The sequence below is a fragment of the Canis lupus genome, chromosome 23, assembly GCF_003254725.2.
Source record: "Canis lupus dingo isolate Sandy chromosome 23, ASM325472v2, whole genome shotgun sequence".
Taxonomy (NCBI): Eukaryota; Metazoa; Chordata; class Mammalia; order Carnivora; family Canidae; genus Canis; species Canis lupus.
In genome coordinates this window covers 33,427,750-33,442,979 of record NC_064265.1, presented here as the reverse complement: position 1 = coordinate 33,442,979, position 15,230 = coordinate 33,427,750, and the positions used below count along the sequence as shown (strand labels likewise).

General features: G+C 38.7%; 1 protein-coding gene across 5 annotated transcripts in view; it reads right to left on the bottom strand.

The window, feature by feature from the left end:
* IL20RB (interleukin 20 receptor subunit beta) overlaps positions 1–14,635 on the bottom strand; it is a 37,280-nt gene extending 22,645 nt beyond the window's left edge. The window contains exons 1-2 of one of the 5 annotated variants that reach the window (XM_049099680.1): positions 14,364–14,635; positions 9,749–9,850 (exon numbers count right to left, since the gene is read on the bottom strand). In XM_049099680.1, the coding sequence (XP_048955637.1) occupies positions 9,749–9,850; positions 14,364–14,478 (217 nt within the window). In that variant the 5' untranslated portion in view covers positions 14,479–14,635. The remainder of the gene's footprint in view (positions 1–9,748; positions 9,851–14,363) is intronic. The other 4 variants (XM_035704790.2, XM_035704788.2, XM_025448999.3 and 1 more) reach the window with 4 other exon arrangements.
* Positions 14,636–15,230: the final 595 nt, after the last annotated feature.

Here is a 15,230-nt window from a genome sequence, read left to right as displayed (position 1 = left end):
CATTCTTAATGTAAAAAAGAAATCATCTCTCTTCAAGTTAAGAACAGCAGGTAGTTGTCTCATTTTGATAAAAACCATTTACAAAAACCCTAGAGCCAATATCTTAATGACAAAAGACTAAATGCTTTCCCCCTAAAACCAGGAACAAGGCAAGGATGTTCACTCTCACCACTTTTATTCAACATAGTACTGCAAGTTCTAGCAACTGCCATAAGGCAAACAAAAGAAGTAAAAGGCATTACAGATTGGGTGAAGTAATGAAACTCGTGTCTGCAGGTGACATGATAGGCTATACAGAAAATCACATGAAATTGGGGCACCTGGCTGACTCAGTTGAGATCATGCAACTCTCAATCTCAGGATTGTGAGTTGAGCCCCACATTGGGTGTAGAGAATACTTAAAAAATTCAAATCTTTAAAAAAGAAAGAAAGAAAATCCCATTGAATCTACAAAAAACCAAACCAAAAAAAAACCTCCTAAAACTAATAAATGAGTTCAGCAAGTTCATAGCATACAAGAGAAACAAAAAAATTATACTTCTACATATTAGCAATGAACACTTATATACCAAAATTTAAAATACTATTTACAATCACTGAAAAAAAAATTCTTAGGCATAAACCTAGCAAAACACATCTAGGATTTATATGGTGAAAACTCTACAGTGCTGGTAAAAGATTTCAAAGGAAATCTTAAAAAATGGAGATATATACTGAGTTAATGCATTGGACAATTCAACATAATTAAAATGGTAATTTTCCCCAAATTGATAAACAGATTTAATGTAATTCCTATCAAAGCCCATCAAGGGTTTTTTATAGATATAGACAAGTTTTTTTCTAAAATGAATAAGAAAAAGTAAAGGAACTAGAATAACTAAGACAACTTTGAAAAATAACAAAATGAGAGGAATAAATCTACCCAATTTCAAGACTTATAGTAATTGGGAAAAACTAAAAAGACTAAACTAAAAAGACACAGATTAACGAAACAGAATAGAGATCCCAGAAATAGACCCACACAAATATGTTCAACTGATTTTTGACTAAGGTACAAAAGCAATTCAGTAGAGGAAGGGATAGCTTTTCAACAAACAATACTAGAGCAATAGGACATCTGCAAGACAATAATAATAAATCTCAGCCTAAATTCCTCACTCAAAGTAGATCATAGACTTAATGTAAAATTCTAAGACTTATAAGAAAAAAACATTTAAAAAATCTTCAGGTCTAAGCAAAGAGTAAACACCAAAAGCAATATTCATAAAAAGAAAAGTTTATAATTGAGGGGATCCCTCGGTGGCTCAGCAGTTTGGAGTCTGCCTTCGGCCCAGGGCATGATCCTGGAGTCCTGGGATCAAGTCCCATGTCGGGCTCCTTGCATGGAGCCTGCTTCTCCCTCTGCCTATGTCTCTGCCTCTCTCTGTGTGTCTATCATGAATAAATAAATAAATAAAATCTTTAAAAAAAAAAGAAAAGTTTATAATTGAACATCATCAAAATTAACCCTTTGCTCTGCAAAAGAACCTATTTAAAAAAGAGAAGACAAGCTACAGAATGGGAGAAAATATTTGCAAGCTGTGTATCTTCACAAAGGACTCCTGTCTAGAACGTATAAAGAACTCTCAAAATTCAATAGTATAAAAGCAGAATTAGAAAATAGGCAAAAGACATGAAGAGACATTTCACTGAAGAGCACATACAGATGGCAAAAAAGTACATGAACATCATTAGCTATTAGGAAAACGCAAATTAAAACCACAATAAAACAGCACTACACAGCTATTAGAATGGCTAAAATCTTTAAAAACAACAAAACCAAATCCTGGTGAGGATGCAGAGAAACTGAATCATTCATACATCGCAGGCAGGAATGTAAAATGGTATTAGCCACTCTAGAAAATATATTTGCAGTTTCATGTAAAACTAAACTTGTAATTACTATATAACCCAGCAATTTCACTCTTGGGCATTTATCCCAAAGAAATGAAAACTTATATCACAAAAGATCTGCACATGAATATCCACAGACAAACTGGAATCAACCCATATGTCCTTCAAGAATTAAATGGTTAAGGATACCACCTCACACTAGTGAGAATGGCTAAAATTAATAAGACAAGAAACAACAAATATTGGAGAGGATGTGGAGTAAGGAGAACCCTCTTGCACTGTTGGTGGGAATGCAAACTGGTACAGCCACTCTAGAAAACGGTGTGGAAGTTCCTCAAGAAGTTAAAAATAGAGCTACCTTATGACCCAGTGATTGCACTACTGGGTATTTACCCCCAAAGATACTGATGTAGTGAAACATCAGAACACCTGCACCCCAATATTCATAGCAGCAAAGTCCACAATAACCAAATTGTTGAAGGAGCCATGACGTCCTTCAACAAATGAATGGATAAAGAAGATGTGGTATATATATATATATATATACAATGGAGTATTACTCAGCGATCAGAAAGGAAAATACCTAACATTTGCCTCGGATGTGGATGAAACTGGAGGGTATTATGCTGAGTGAAATACATCAGTCAGAAAAAGAGCAATCATCATATGGTTTCATTCATATGTGGGGTATAAGAAATAGTGAAAGGGACCATAAGGGAAGGGGGGGAAACTCAGTGGGGAAAAATTAGAGAAGAAGACAAACCATGAGAGACTCCTAATTGTGAAACAAACAAAGGATTGCAGAAGGGGAGTAAGGTGGGGGGGATAGGGTGACTGGGTGACAGGCACTAAGGAGGGCACTTGATGGGATGAGCACTGGGCATTATACTATATGTTGGCAAACTGAATTTAAATTTTTTTTTTAAAAAAAGAGCTAAATGCTTAAACAAACTATGCTATATCCACCCATGGAATACTATTCAGCAATTAAAAGGAACAAACTAATGATACACAAAATAATTTAGGAAATCTCAGGGAACTTTGCTGACTGAAAAAAGCCAATCCCAAAAAGCTACATATTATATGATTCTATTTATATAACATTTTTGAAATGATAAAAGTTTGTAAATGGAGAACAGATTAGTGATTGCTAGGGGTTAGAAACAGGGAAGGGAGGAAGAGGAAGGAGGTATTGTTATAAAAGGCAATAGGAGGTATCATTGTGATGTTGGGATAGTTCAGTATCTTGACTGTGGTGGTAAATACACAAAGATACACACATTTGTGCACTTGCACATACATACACAAATGAGTACAAGTAAATCTGGAGAAATCAGAATAAGATGGGATTGTATCAATGATGTCAAAATTCTGGTTGTGATATTGTGCTATCCTTCTGCAAAATGCCACTTGAGGGGAACCTGGGCTCCCTGTATTATTTCTTATAATTGCATGTGAATCTAGAATTTCCTCAACAAATTTTCAGTTAAAAAAATACAACTATGATGTCATCATACCTAAAAAATATAGTATTAATTCTGATTATCTGAATGATGGGATACATTTTATTTTAGTTTTATGATAGTCACACAGAGAGAGAGAGAGAGAGAGGCAGAGACACAGGCAGAGGGAGAAGCAGGCTCCATGCACCGGGAGCCCGACGCGGGACTCCATCCTGGGTCTCCAGGATCGCGCCCTGGGCCAAAGGCAGGCGCCAAACCGCTGCGCCACCCAGGGATCCCAATGGGATACATTTTAAAAGATCATGATGGGGACGCCTGGGTGGCTCAGTGGTTGAGCATCTGCCTTTGGCCCAGGGCATGATCCTGGAGTCCTGAGATCGAGTACCGCACTGGACTTCCTGCATGGAGCCGACTTCTCCCTCTGCCTGTGTCTCTGCCTCTCTCTGTGTCTCTCATTAATAAATAAATAAAATCTTAAAAAAATAAAAATAGAATAAATTAAAGATCATGATGAGATAAACTCAGTATGAAAATGAACCTAGGAAAAAATGTAAAGCTCTTTTCAATTACAATTAGATCTAGTCAATTAAATTAGATCTAGTCAATTAAATCAGTGAAAGAGACCTGTTTACGGAGGGTGATTTGATGATTAGGGCACTCAGGATTTAAGCAACACACCCTGAGGTTGAATTACTGGGTATATCTTTCTTCATGAGGGGGCACCTAGGCAGGAAAACAGCAAAAGATGTCCCAACCTTTAAGTGGCTCCATTATGTTAGTGCAATAATTTGCACTTGTGTGACTCCCTTCTACTTGTGAATTTCCAAATCTAACTTGATTATGAACAAAACACTCAGTGTCATTACTGTATCAAGATGAAAACTGCTGCTTCTTGGGGCACCTGGGCAGCTCTATCAGTTAAGCATCTGCCTTCAACTCTCATCATGATCCCAGGTTCCAGGGATCAAGCCCAGAGTCAGGCTCCCTGCTCAGTGGGGAGTCTGCTTGTCCCTACTCCTACCCCATCCTCTCCCTTCCCCCTATCTCCTCCCTTCTCCCTATCCTCTCTCCAACTCCTCCCCTCCCCCTTGCTTGTGGGCTCTCTCTCTCTCTCAAACAAATAAATAGATAAAATATTAAAAAAAAAAAACTACTGCTTCTTTCTGAGCCCTAAAGGCAACATCCTTAATATCCTGTTATTTCTATAGTGTATTCTGAATTTCATCTTTGTTTTACTCATGTTTATGTAGCACATATACACTGGGTATGAGATGGAAAAACAATAATGCCCATGAACTACTGATGCCATTTAAAAGAGTTACCTAGGAAGTATCATGGCACTGCATGAGGAAGGATTTGTTTTCTGCTAGGACACGAAATAGGATATAGGAAATGACTCTATGAAATGGGAACTCAAACTGGTAGTGACTCTTTCTACTGTCAAAGGGTTAAAAAAATCCTGTCCCACTGCTACAGAATGCTGACTCTGGACTTGAGAAGACAAAGAGAGAAAAAAACACACAAAACTTTGTTATCCACACAGCATTCTCATTAACAAGAAGTGTCATCAATCAGCCAGGAGCAATGTGTATTGAAGTCTCTGAAGAAACCAGTTAATAAAGACTCTACCTGATGTAAATTGGCAAATGCAAAAACAAAGAATACAACTGATCCTTGAACAACAAGGGGTTGAACTCTGCAGATCCACTTACCCACAGATCTTTTTTTTATAAATACACTACTATAAATGTGTTATCTCTTCCTTATGATTTTCTTTTGTTTTTTAAGATTTTTATTTATTTATTTATTCATGAGAGACACAGAGAGAGAGGCAGAGATAGAGGCAAAGGAAGAAGCAGACTCCCCATGGGGAGCCTGATGCAGGTCTCAATCCCAGGACCGCAGGATCACGACCTGAGCCAAAGGCAGATGCTCAACCACTGAGCCACCCAGGTGGCCTTCCGTTTGATTTTCTTAACAACATTTTCTTTTCTGTAGCTTACTTTATTAAAAGAATAGAGTATAATATATATAGCATACAAATTATGTTAATGATAAGGTTTGGTAAGACTTCTGATCAATAGGGGATGCCTGGGTGGCTCAGCGGTTTGGCGCCTGTCTTTGGCCCAGTGTGCGATCCTGGAGTCCCGGGATCGAGTCCCACATCTGGCCCCCGGTAAGGAACCTGCTTCTCCTTCCTCTTTCTCTTTCTCTGTGTGTGTGTGTGTGTCTATCATAAAAATAAATAAATCTTAAAAAAAAAAAAAAGACTTCTGGTCAATAGTAGCCTATTAGTAATTAAATTTTGGAGAAGTCAAGAGTTATATGGGGGCTGGGGCGCCTGGGTGGCTCATTGGTTAAGCATTAGACTCCTGACTTGGGCTTAGATCATGATCTCAGGGTGGTGAGATCAAGCCCTGAGTTGGGCTTCACGCTCAGCAGGGAGTCTGCTTCTCTCATCTCTGCTTCTACCCCCTCTCATGCTCTCTTTCTAAAATAAATAAAGTATTTTTAAACAAAATCTTAAAAAATAAAAAGTTATACTGGGTTTTCTACTGCATTGGGATTGGTGTGTTGTTTAATGCTCAACTGTACAGTCAAGGAGCCAGAGGCGAGTAAATTTGAGGTGTGGACAGGAAAGACAGATTAGCCACAGTGAGGAGGGTGCAAAATCTGAAAGAATTGTATCTTCAGCCACGTTGGATGAGGGTTGGGGAGAGATGCTGAAACTCCCTGTATCATCTTTTGATTCCTTGTAAATATTTATGCTTTTATTTCTATAGAAAATTGTATTGTTCTCATTCTAGCAGTCTCACTTAAGTGTCTTAAGAAAGACCACTGGGTGGAGCCTCTTTGGTGATGTTTCCAATAGAGTCTTGAGCCTGGTGACCATGACCTGACTATTAAGATTCAGAATGGGCAAAACTAAGCAACATATTTTGCACAGAGCTTCATTCACAATGCTGATTCCTCTCTCTCTCTCTCACACACACACACACACACACACACAGCCTATTAAGTGTTCTATTGCTTTTGTAACAAATTACTACAAATTTAGCCTCTTGTAAAACAACACAGATTTATTATATTGCAGTTCGGTAGATCAGAAGTCTCCAGGGGCCTGTGAGTTGGTAGGACTGCATTTGTTCTAGAAGCTTCAGTGGAGAATCTGTTTCTTTGCCATTCCAGCTTCTAGAGGCTGCCTACGTTCTGCTCAAGGCTCCCTTTCTCCATCTTCAAAATCAACAATGGCTAATTAAGTCCCTTTCACGCTTCAAATTTCTCCTGCCTTCTCTTCTGTCTTCCCATCTCTCTCTCTCACTGAATCCAGAAAAGATTCTCAGTTTTTAAGGAATCTTGTAATGGGCCTATCCTAAAAATCCAGGATCATCTCCCAATCTCAAGGTCCCACACATAATATTAATCACATCTTTAAATTCCTTTTTTCCAGCCGTGCCTGGGTGACTCAGTGGGTTAGGCATCTGCCTTCAGCTCAGGTCACGATCTCAGGGTCCTGGGATCGAGACCCACATCAGGCTCCCTGTTCAGTGGGTCCTCCTTTTCCCTTACCTCTATGCACCACCACCGCCATCCTCCTCAACCCACCACAGCTTGTGCTCTCTTTCTCAATAAAGTTCCTTTTTCCATTGAAGGTAACATATCACAGGTTCCAGTAATTAGAACATGTATATCTTTGGAGGACCTTTTTTTTTTTTTGCCTACATCATGGGACTTGCCCTATAAAGGATATAGGCATAATAAACTGATACTATGCTCTAAAATTCCTTCCTCAAATATAGTCAATTATTGTAAGAGAATTACTTTGTATGTGACAAGAAGAAGAAAAGACCAATGCTGAGCTAGGACATGGCTAAGCAGGCTGCTGGCATCACTTGCTGCTTGAGTAACTAGTGCCTATATCCCAGCTTCAAAAGGTATGTAAATAAATTCATGCCTCAGGAAAGTGATAAATTACTTCATCTATCACTTTGGATCTTCTATCACTGTGGATCATCTTTGGATCAGCAGCATCACATTACCCAGAAGACTTATAAGAAATGCAAAGTCTCAGGTTGCCTGGGTGGCACAGTGCACAAACCAACCTCACTCTTAGTTTCAGCTAAGGTCATGATCTCAGGGTTGTGAGATCAAGCCCTGTGCCCAGCCCCAAGTCGAGCTCCATGCTCAGCGGGGAGTCTGCTTCTCTCCCTTTCCCTCTGCCCCTCTCATTCTCTCAATTAAATAAATCTTAAAGAGAAAAGAAAAGAAATACAGGCGGCAACCAATGTCTTACTGAACCAGAATCTGCATTTAACAAGATCCTCAGGTAATTCACCTGCACATTAAAGTTTGAGAAACATGGGTCTAGGGGCCATTCTTAATCTTGGCTGCCCATTACAATCACTAAGGAAATGGTTTTGTTTGTTAAATTTTATTTTTTTAAAGCCTCTACTTATTTATTTAGAGAGAGAGTAAGCAGGGTGAGGGACAGAGGCAGAGAGAAAATCTCAAGAAGACCCCACACTGAGTGCGGAGCTCCATGAGTGGCTTAATCCCAGGACCCCAAGATCATGACCAGAGGTAAAATCAAGAGTCAGTTGCTTAATAGACTGAGCCACCCAGGTGCCCCTTTTAGGATTAATTTTAAAATAATTTCAGATTTAGGGGCACATAGGTGGCTCAATTGGTTGGGCATCTGGCTCTTGATTTCAACTCGAGTCATGATCTCTGTGTAGTGGCATGGAGCCCCATAATGGGCTCTCTGCTCAGCGGAGGAGTCTGCTTAAAGATTCTTTCCCTCTGCCCCTCCCCCCACTCACTCGTGTGTTCTCTCTCTCATAAATAAATCTTTAAAAAAAATAATTTCAGGATGACTGGGTGGCTCAGTGGTTGAATGTCTGCCTTCTGCTCAGAGCATGATCCGTGAGTCCTAGGATTGAGTCTTGCATCAGGCTCCCTGCAGGGAGCCTGCTTCTCCCTCTGCCTAGGCCTCTGTCTCTGTGTCTCTCATGAATAAATGAATAAAATCTTTAAAAAAATAATTTCAGACTTGGAGTTGTAAAAATAGTACAGAGAGCTCCCATAACCCTCTACTTTAGCCTTCTATATGTACATAATCATAGTATAATTATGAAAATTAAGATATTAACATTGGTACAATATCATTAATGAAGCTTTGGCCTTTATTTAAATGTGGCCAATTTTTCCCCCATATCCTTTCTTTTTTCCCAGGAACTAACCCAGGATCCCACATTTAGTTACCATATCTAGTCTCTTCCAATCTGTTCTGTCTTTACGATCTTATCTTTTTTTAAGAGTACTAGCCAGTTATTTTGTATAATATTCCTCAGTTTGAGTTTATCTGATGTTTTCCCATAATTTCACTGGGGCAATACATTTTTGGCATGTATTCACAGGGAGTACATGATGTTAGTGTCTTATTTCCAGTGATGTTAAACTTGGTCACTTGGTTAAGGGTGTCTTTACCATAAAGGTACCATTTTCCCCTTTATAATCTTTTTTAAAAGATTTTTTATTTATTTATGAGAGACAGCAAGAGTGAGCAAGCACAAGCTGGGAGAGGGGCAGAAAATGAAGGAGAAGCAGGCTCCCCACTGAACAGGGAGCCCACTGAGCAGGGACCCCACCAAGGGGTTTGATCCCAGGACCCCAGGATCATGACCTGAGCTGAAGGCAGACACTCAACCAACTGAGCCACCAGGTGCTCCCCCTCTCTGTAATTAATAAATAACTTAGGACATACTTCGACACCATGTGAATATTCTGCTTCTCAAACTTTCATCCATTAATTTTAGCACTTACTAGTTGCTATTATTTGCAACAATTATTGCTGTGATATTCTAATTAACAGTGATTTTCAGTTTATTAATTGGAATTCTGCAAGGAAGAGCTGTTCCTTCTCCACCATTCATTCATTCATTCATTCATTCATTTCACTATTTATATTAGTATGGAGTCATGAATATTTATTTTAATCTATTGCTACTTTGTTACTTAAATTATTCCAACTCTGGCCATTGGGAGCTCCTTCAGATTGGTTCTTGTCTCCTTTTTTACTTACTCCCACTTCTCACTCTCTTTTTTCATGTTATTTTTATTTTTGTAATAATTTTAGATTTACAGAATAAACTGCAGACAAGTTTCTACATATCCTTCACCCAGCTTCCTCTAATACTAACATCTTACATTATTTGTGTTTGTATTTGTCAAAACTAAGAAACCAACATTGGTACGTTACCATTAACTAAACTCTACACTTATTTGAATTTTGTCTGTTTTCCCATCAATGTTCTTTTTTCCAATCCAGGATCCAATCCAGGATACTCATTTCATTTAGGACTCCATCCTTCTTTGAGTACTTTCTTACTTACACAAATGCTTCAGACTTGTCTTTACTCTGCCCAGTTCTGGAATACACAACTTCTGGAGCCCCGCTAGGGAGTTTTGAAAAATTCCAATGTCCAGGAAACATCCTAGATTAATTAAATCAGAATCTCAGGCCATGAAATCGAGGTATTTATAGCTTTAAAAGTTTCCTAGGTGATTGCAATGTGCATTTGAGACTGAGTACCACTAATGCAGACCTTCCCTCTCATTGCCAAAGAATAGTTGAAACTATAAATTCCCAAATGCCAAAGACTTAAATGTATTTCCCGGAAGGCTCTTATGTTCCCTGAAGACAAGGGACTCCAATTTGTTCTTCTATAATCAGCATCTAGCTCAGAACCTAATACATAGAAGATACCAGAAATGCCAAATGAATGAAAACTAAGTGAACCAAGCCTTGGCTCCCTTAGTAAAATTAGCCTCCGCTTGATTTCCTTTTTCCTAATCCCCTATCTATCTTACATCAGATCTTTTTGCTGCTAAGAAAAGGCCGCCCTTGGGCAAAATTTCCAGACAGAAATCCTCGTATTTCCTCCCTAGAATGATGCCTTGCTGGCTTCCTCTCTCTGGGTCTACTGTCAGCTTCCCTCATTTGGGTCCCTTTCTGCCACTTTTCCAACAGCCTTTAGAGCAAGCAATGCTCAGAAAAGGTAGCACCATCTTCTTTATTCCCTTTACTTCATCTGTCTTCCCTTTTCCTAGGCTTCAGTGTCTCAGCTTCTTCTGCAGAGAGGTACAGAGGGCATAGGCTCTGGAACCAGCCAAACCAGAATCAAATCCCAATTTTCTCACTTACTAGATGTATATACTTGGGCAAATTACTGAACTTCTCTGAATCTCTGTTTCATGGTATGCATAAAATGAGAATAATACCACTACTTTGCAGGATTGATGTAAGAAGTCAAGAGAACATTTTTGCTAATTTAGAGCACAGTGTGAGCTCAGAAATGGCCACCGTGATTGTTGTTGCTGTTATTGTCATTGTTGCTGTTGGTAGTAGTAGTGGTGGTGGTGGTAGTAGTAGTAGCAGCTGTAGCAGCAGTGGGAGTGGTTGTGGTAGCAGTAGTAGTAGTAGTAGTAGTAGTAGTAGTATGATCAGTTTCCTGAATCACACACTATTATTTGGAAGGGACAGGGCAAGGCAAATGAATTCTATAAAAGTGAGCAAGAACTTCTACCCAACTATCCAGAGATCTCAAGTAACTAATAGAAGTTTGTTTAGAATTTGCAGAATTAATTGCAATTACCTACACCATCCAGAGGAAGTGGTCAAACTTGCATAAAAGCAACCTCAGCTAAAGCAATGATTTTCTGACAACACTATCTGTTTATGTAACATACAGATAATAATAATTAACATAGGGGGTGGCACACAGTGATGTTTTCAGAATGGTTTTGTTTGCATCATCTCATTTAATTAAAACACCTCCCAATCTCAAGGAGGCTTTTTTTTTTTTTTTTTCCATTTTACTGATGAGGAAAATGAAGTTATATGATATAGTCAATGAGCTAGCAAGTGATGGAGTCAAAACCCACACAGGTCTCTCTGGCTCTGACATCCTTGTTGTTTCCACTACTGGTCTGTTTTTGTTTTTTTTCTGTATAAGTTTATAGGTGGCAGAAGAATACACTCACTTCCAGGTCTTTTGAAACTAGTTTTCAGGAAAGGCTTGAAAGATTGGACTGCCTAACTGAAGAAAATACTGAATTTAAAAATGGGTGAAAGGAGTCAAAAGGCACACATTTCCAGTTTTAAGTGTGATAGGTAAGTCCTGGGGAATGTAATGTATAGCATGGTGACTATAGTTAATAACACTGTATTGCATATTTAAAAGTCATCACAAGAAAAAAAATGTGTAACTCTCACCAGCTAGACTCCAATACCTGACATTTACTGCCCATATGCTTATGCTCACTAACCTTTGTCTTATATTTTTCCTTAAGCTCTCTTTCTGGCTTACCTCTTCTTTTTTTTTTTTTTTTTTTTTTCTGGCTTACCTCTTAATTCAGGCAAACGAAAACCAAAATTATTCCCAGATCATGGCGACTGCCCTGACAACACCTCCCATTGCCCCAGACCACCCAGACAATTTGAACTAAATGCCAGGCTAGCTAGGGGCAGTCCAGGTGGCTCAGGGGTTTAGTGCCACCTTCAGCCCAGGGCCTGAGCCTGGAGACCTGGGATAGAGTCCCACGTCGGGCTCCCTGCATGGAGCCTGCTTCTCCCTCTGCCTGGGTCTCTGCCTCTCGAGATCTCTCTCTCTCTGTGTGTGTGTCTCTCATGAATAAATAAATAAAAATCTTTAAAAAAATGAAATAAAATAAATGCCAGGCTAGTGCTTGCACAGACGGACCATTGAGTGACTTCTGGAATGACGGGCAATTACCTTTACCTCATTATAATACTAAAATCTCCTCCTAAGGAGGAGCACAAGCCTCATTTACATAACATACAATGTGTGCCTAGGCATGCTGCCGTAAGGCATATATGTGACCCTATGCCCACCTCTACATACTATAACAGAGCTTCCCTATCTAAAATATTCATCCTAACTCTAAATAAAAGGAACCTATCCACCCTCAGGGAGTTACCACTTTGGAAGCCATTCTCTGTGACCTCCTCATTTGCTGCAAATAAAAGTTTTCTTTGTGCAAGAAATTAATGTGGTATACAGTTTCTCTCTCATCAAGGAGCCAACTCACATTGATTCAGTTACTTAACTATGTATGGTGATGGACGTTAACTACATTTATTATGGTTGTCATTTTGCAATATATATAAATACCAAATCGTTATGGTGTATACCTGAAAGTTATATAATGCTATATGTCGATTATACTTCAATAAAGGAAAAAGAATCTGGAAAAAAAGTGCTGAGCATTTCCCTTCTCAATTGGCCTCCCCATCTTCTCCCTCTGGCTTAATGGGGGCATGTTTTTCTGGCAACTTGTTCCATCAACTAATCACTCAGTTAACTAACCAAATAACTAACATGATTAGCCTATGCTGGGAGCTGTGAGGACACCAGAAAAGATGTCTAGGCCCATCCCTCAGAGCAGTGTAGGAAATAGAAGCAATCCACTTAAGCAGAGTATGTGAGGTCAAGGGTGAAAGGAGAGAGAAGTCTGGGGAGAAATCTGAAGGAGAAGGGAATGATGATGGGAGCATAGGCTTGAGATGGGGAAAGGAACTGGAGATGGTGATTCTGGTGGGAAATAACAATCATAAAAGCTGGGAGGAGGAAATGAGGGCATTACAAGCCAATTGTGAAGACAGCAGCCACCTGTGGTTTGTATTTGTTGTCAAAGAACAGTGAGAAATAGAGTTGAGACCTGAATATTCTGGGTCATGAAACAAACAGCAGACTTGAACACCATGTGCTAAGTAAGCATTTGGGAGCTGCAAAGGTTTTTCAGCTAGGAAAGGACACCATGAATTTGATGTTAAAGCCAATTCTAAACATTTGCAAATCACTTTAGACTAATTTGTTGCCTGACTTAAACTAAAACAATTAGTTCTCAATGGAAGGAAAGAAAGAAAGAAAGAAAGAAAGAAAGAAAGAAAGAAAGAAAGAAAGAAAGAAAGAGAAAGAAAGAAAGAAAGAAAGAAAGAAAGAAAGAAAGAAAGAAAGAAAGAAAGAAGAAAGAAAGAAAGAAAGAAAGAAAGAAAGAGAAAAGAGAAAGAAAAGAAAGAAAGAGAAAAGAGAAAGAAAGAAAAAGAAAGAAAGAAAGAGGAAAGAGAAAGAAAGAAAGAAAGAAAGAAAGAGAAAGAAAAAAGAAAGAAAGAAAGAAAGAAGAAAGAGAAAGAAAGAAGGAAAGAAAGAAAAAGAAAGAAAAGAAAGAAAGAAAGAAAGAAAGAAAGAAAGAAAGAAAGAAAGAACGAACTCAAGGTTCCCACCAACACTGCAAAGTGTCAGTATTTTGGAGCATTAAAATTAGAAATTTCTCTTAAAGGTGTTTGGCATGAAGAAACATCAAAACTAAGGAAGCTTCAATTTTGGAACAACAAAGCATGTAGGTACAAGCAGCCAGGAGTGAAGCAGAGAAAATTATATAATCTTACTGGTAGGGAAAATGCCCCAAACCACACTTTCAAAAATGCTATGGAGTACCTAACTGCTTCTTTTTCTGCAGTGACCAGGAGAAAGCCATTTTAATAAGTCTTATACCCAATATTAAGGTTGCAAATTAAGCTTTTTTATTCATGTATATTTTCTCAGAATCTTTATTTTACAGTTAACATCTACAGTTAACATCTCGGAGGCACACACAGAATGCCTGAGATAACCATGTGGTGCCTTTTAAAATCAGATGAGAAAAGTAATAAAATGCATAGAGCTCTGCTAACCTTTAGACTATTTGTTTTGATATTTTATCTTTCCAGATTGTTCTGTGATCATTAGGAAAGAGATTTCCAAACAGAATGCAGGCTTGCTTTGTGACATGGGGATGAAGGTTTAGGAGGTGAGAAACCTTTTTAAAAACAGACATAAGATGTTCTATGTATCTATTGCAACTCCAAACTCTGCTAAAGTATTTTTCACCTTCTTAACCTATGTTTGAATCCAAGCTATTGGTTATACTCTAATCCATACTTACCTATGAGTAAACATGGAATCAAGGCGCAGAAAAACCACATGATAGGACTTGTCAAGATTTCTTCTAGAACCACAGAGAGGGTCTGTGTTTGGCGACTCAGCTCAACCTGGAACATTGTTTCCCTCCAGAATGAAGCATTCTGTCCATATCAGCCATTCTTACTTCAGAATGCAGATGCTGGAGCTGGGGTCTGAGTTGCCGTGAAGACTGAGACTGAATTGTTTGAGAAAGACAAACCAGCCCAGACAGCTCAGAGGGGCGGGCTGTGCAGCTCCCTCCTTTCTGTCCAAACCCAGATATTGCATCAGAGGGAGTGGCATAGGAGACTTCCAGAGAAAAGGTACTAACTCTGAGGAGCTTGAGAATCTTCCTAGGAGAGATACTTGACCACAGGCTCTGCTCTGTGGGGGGGACCCTGGATGTCCCTAGAGGCCTCACTGGTGGTGAGCAAGCAAGATTTTACTTTCTCAAATTTTACCTATCCTCTTCTAAGTCTCCATCTTGTGAGTTCATTCAAGCTGGGTATTTACTAGCTCCTTTTGGTACATACTCCAGAAAAAGTAAAGAAGTTAAAAAAAAAATTTAATATCTTTCAAAAAGTCAGAAGGTGAAGAATTTAGCTTTATGTTTGCTTATATTTCAAAAAAAGAAAACCTGGAAGGAGATATAGAAACTAACAAAATTAAAAAAAAAAAAAAAAAAAAAAGAAACTAACAAAATTGGTTATGTTGGAGCAGAGAGAGAATTGGGAAGATGGAGGAGGAAAATTGGGACCAAGACTCCTTGAAATATATTTTTGTTCAGGGGCTTTTTTGAGATTTTTTTATTTTGGTAAAATACACATAAAATTTATCTTCTTAACCATTT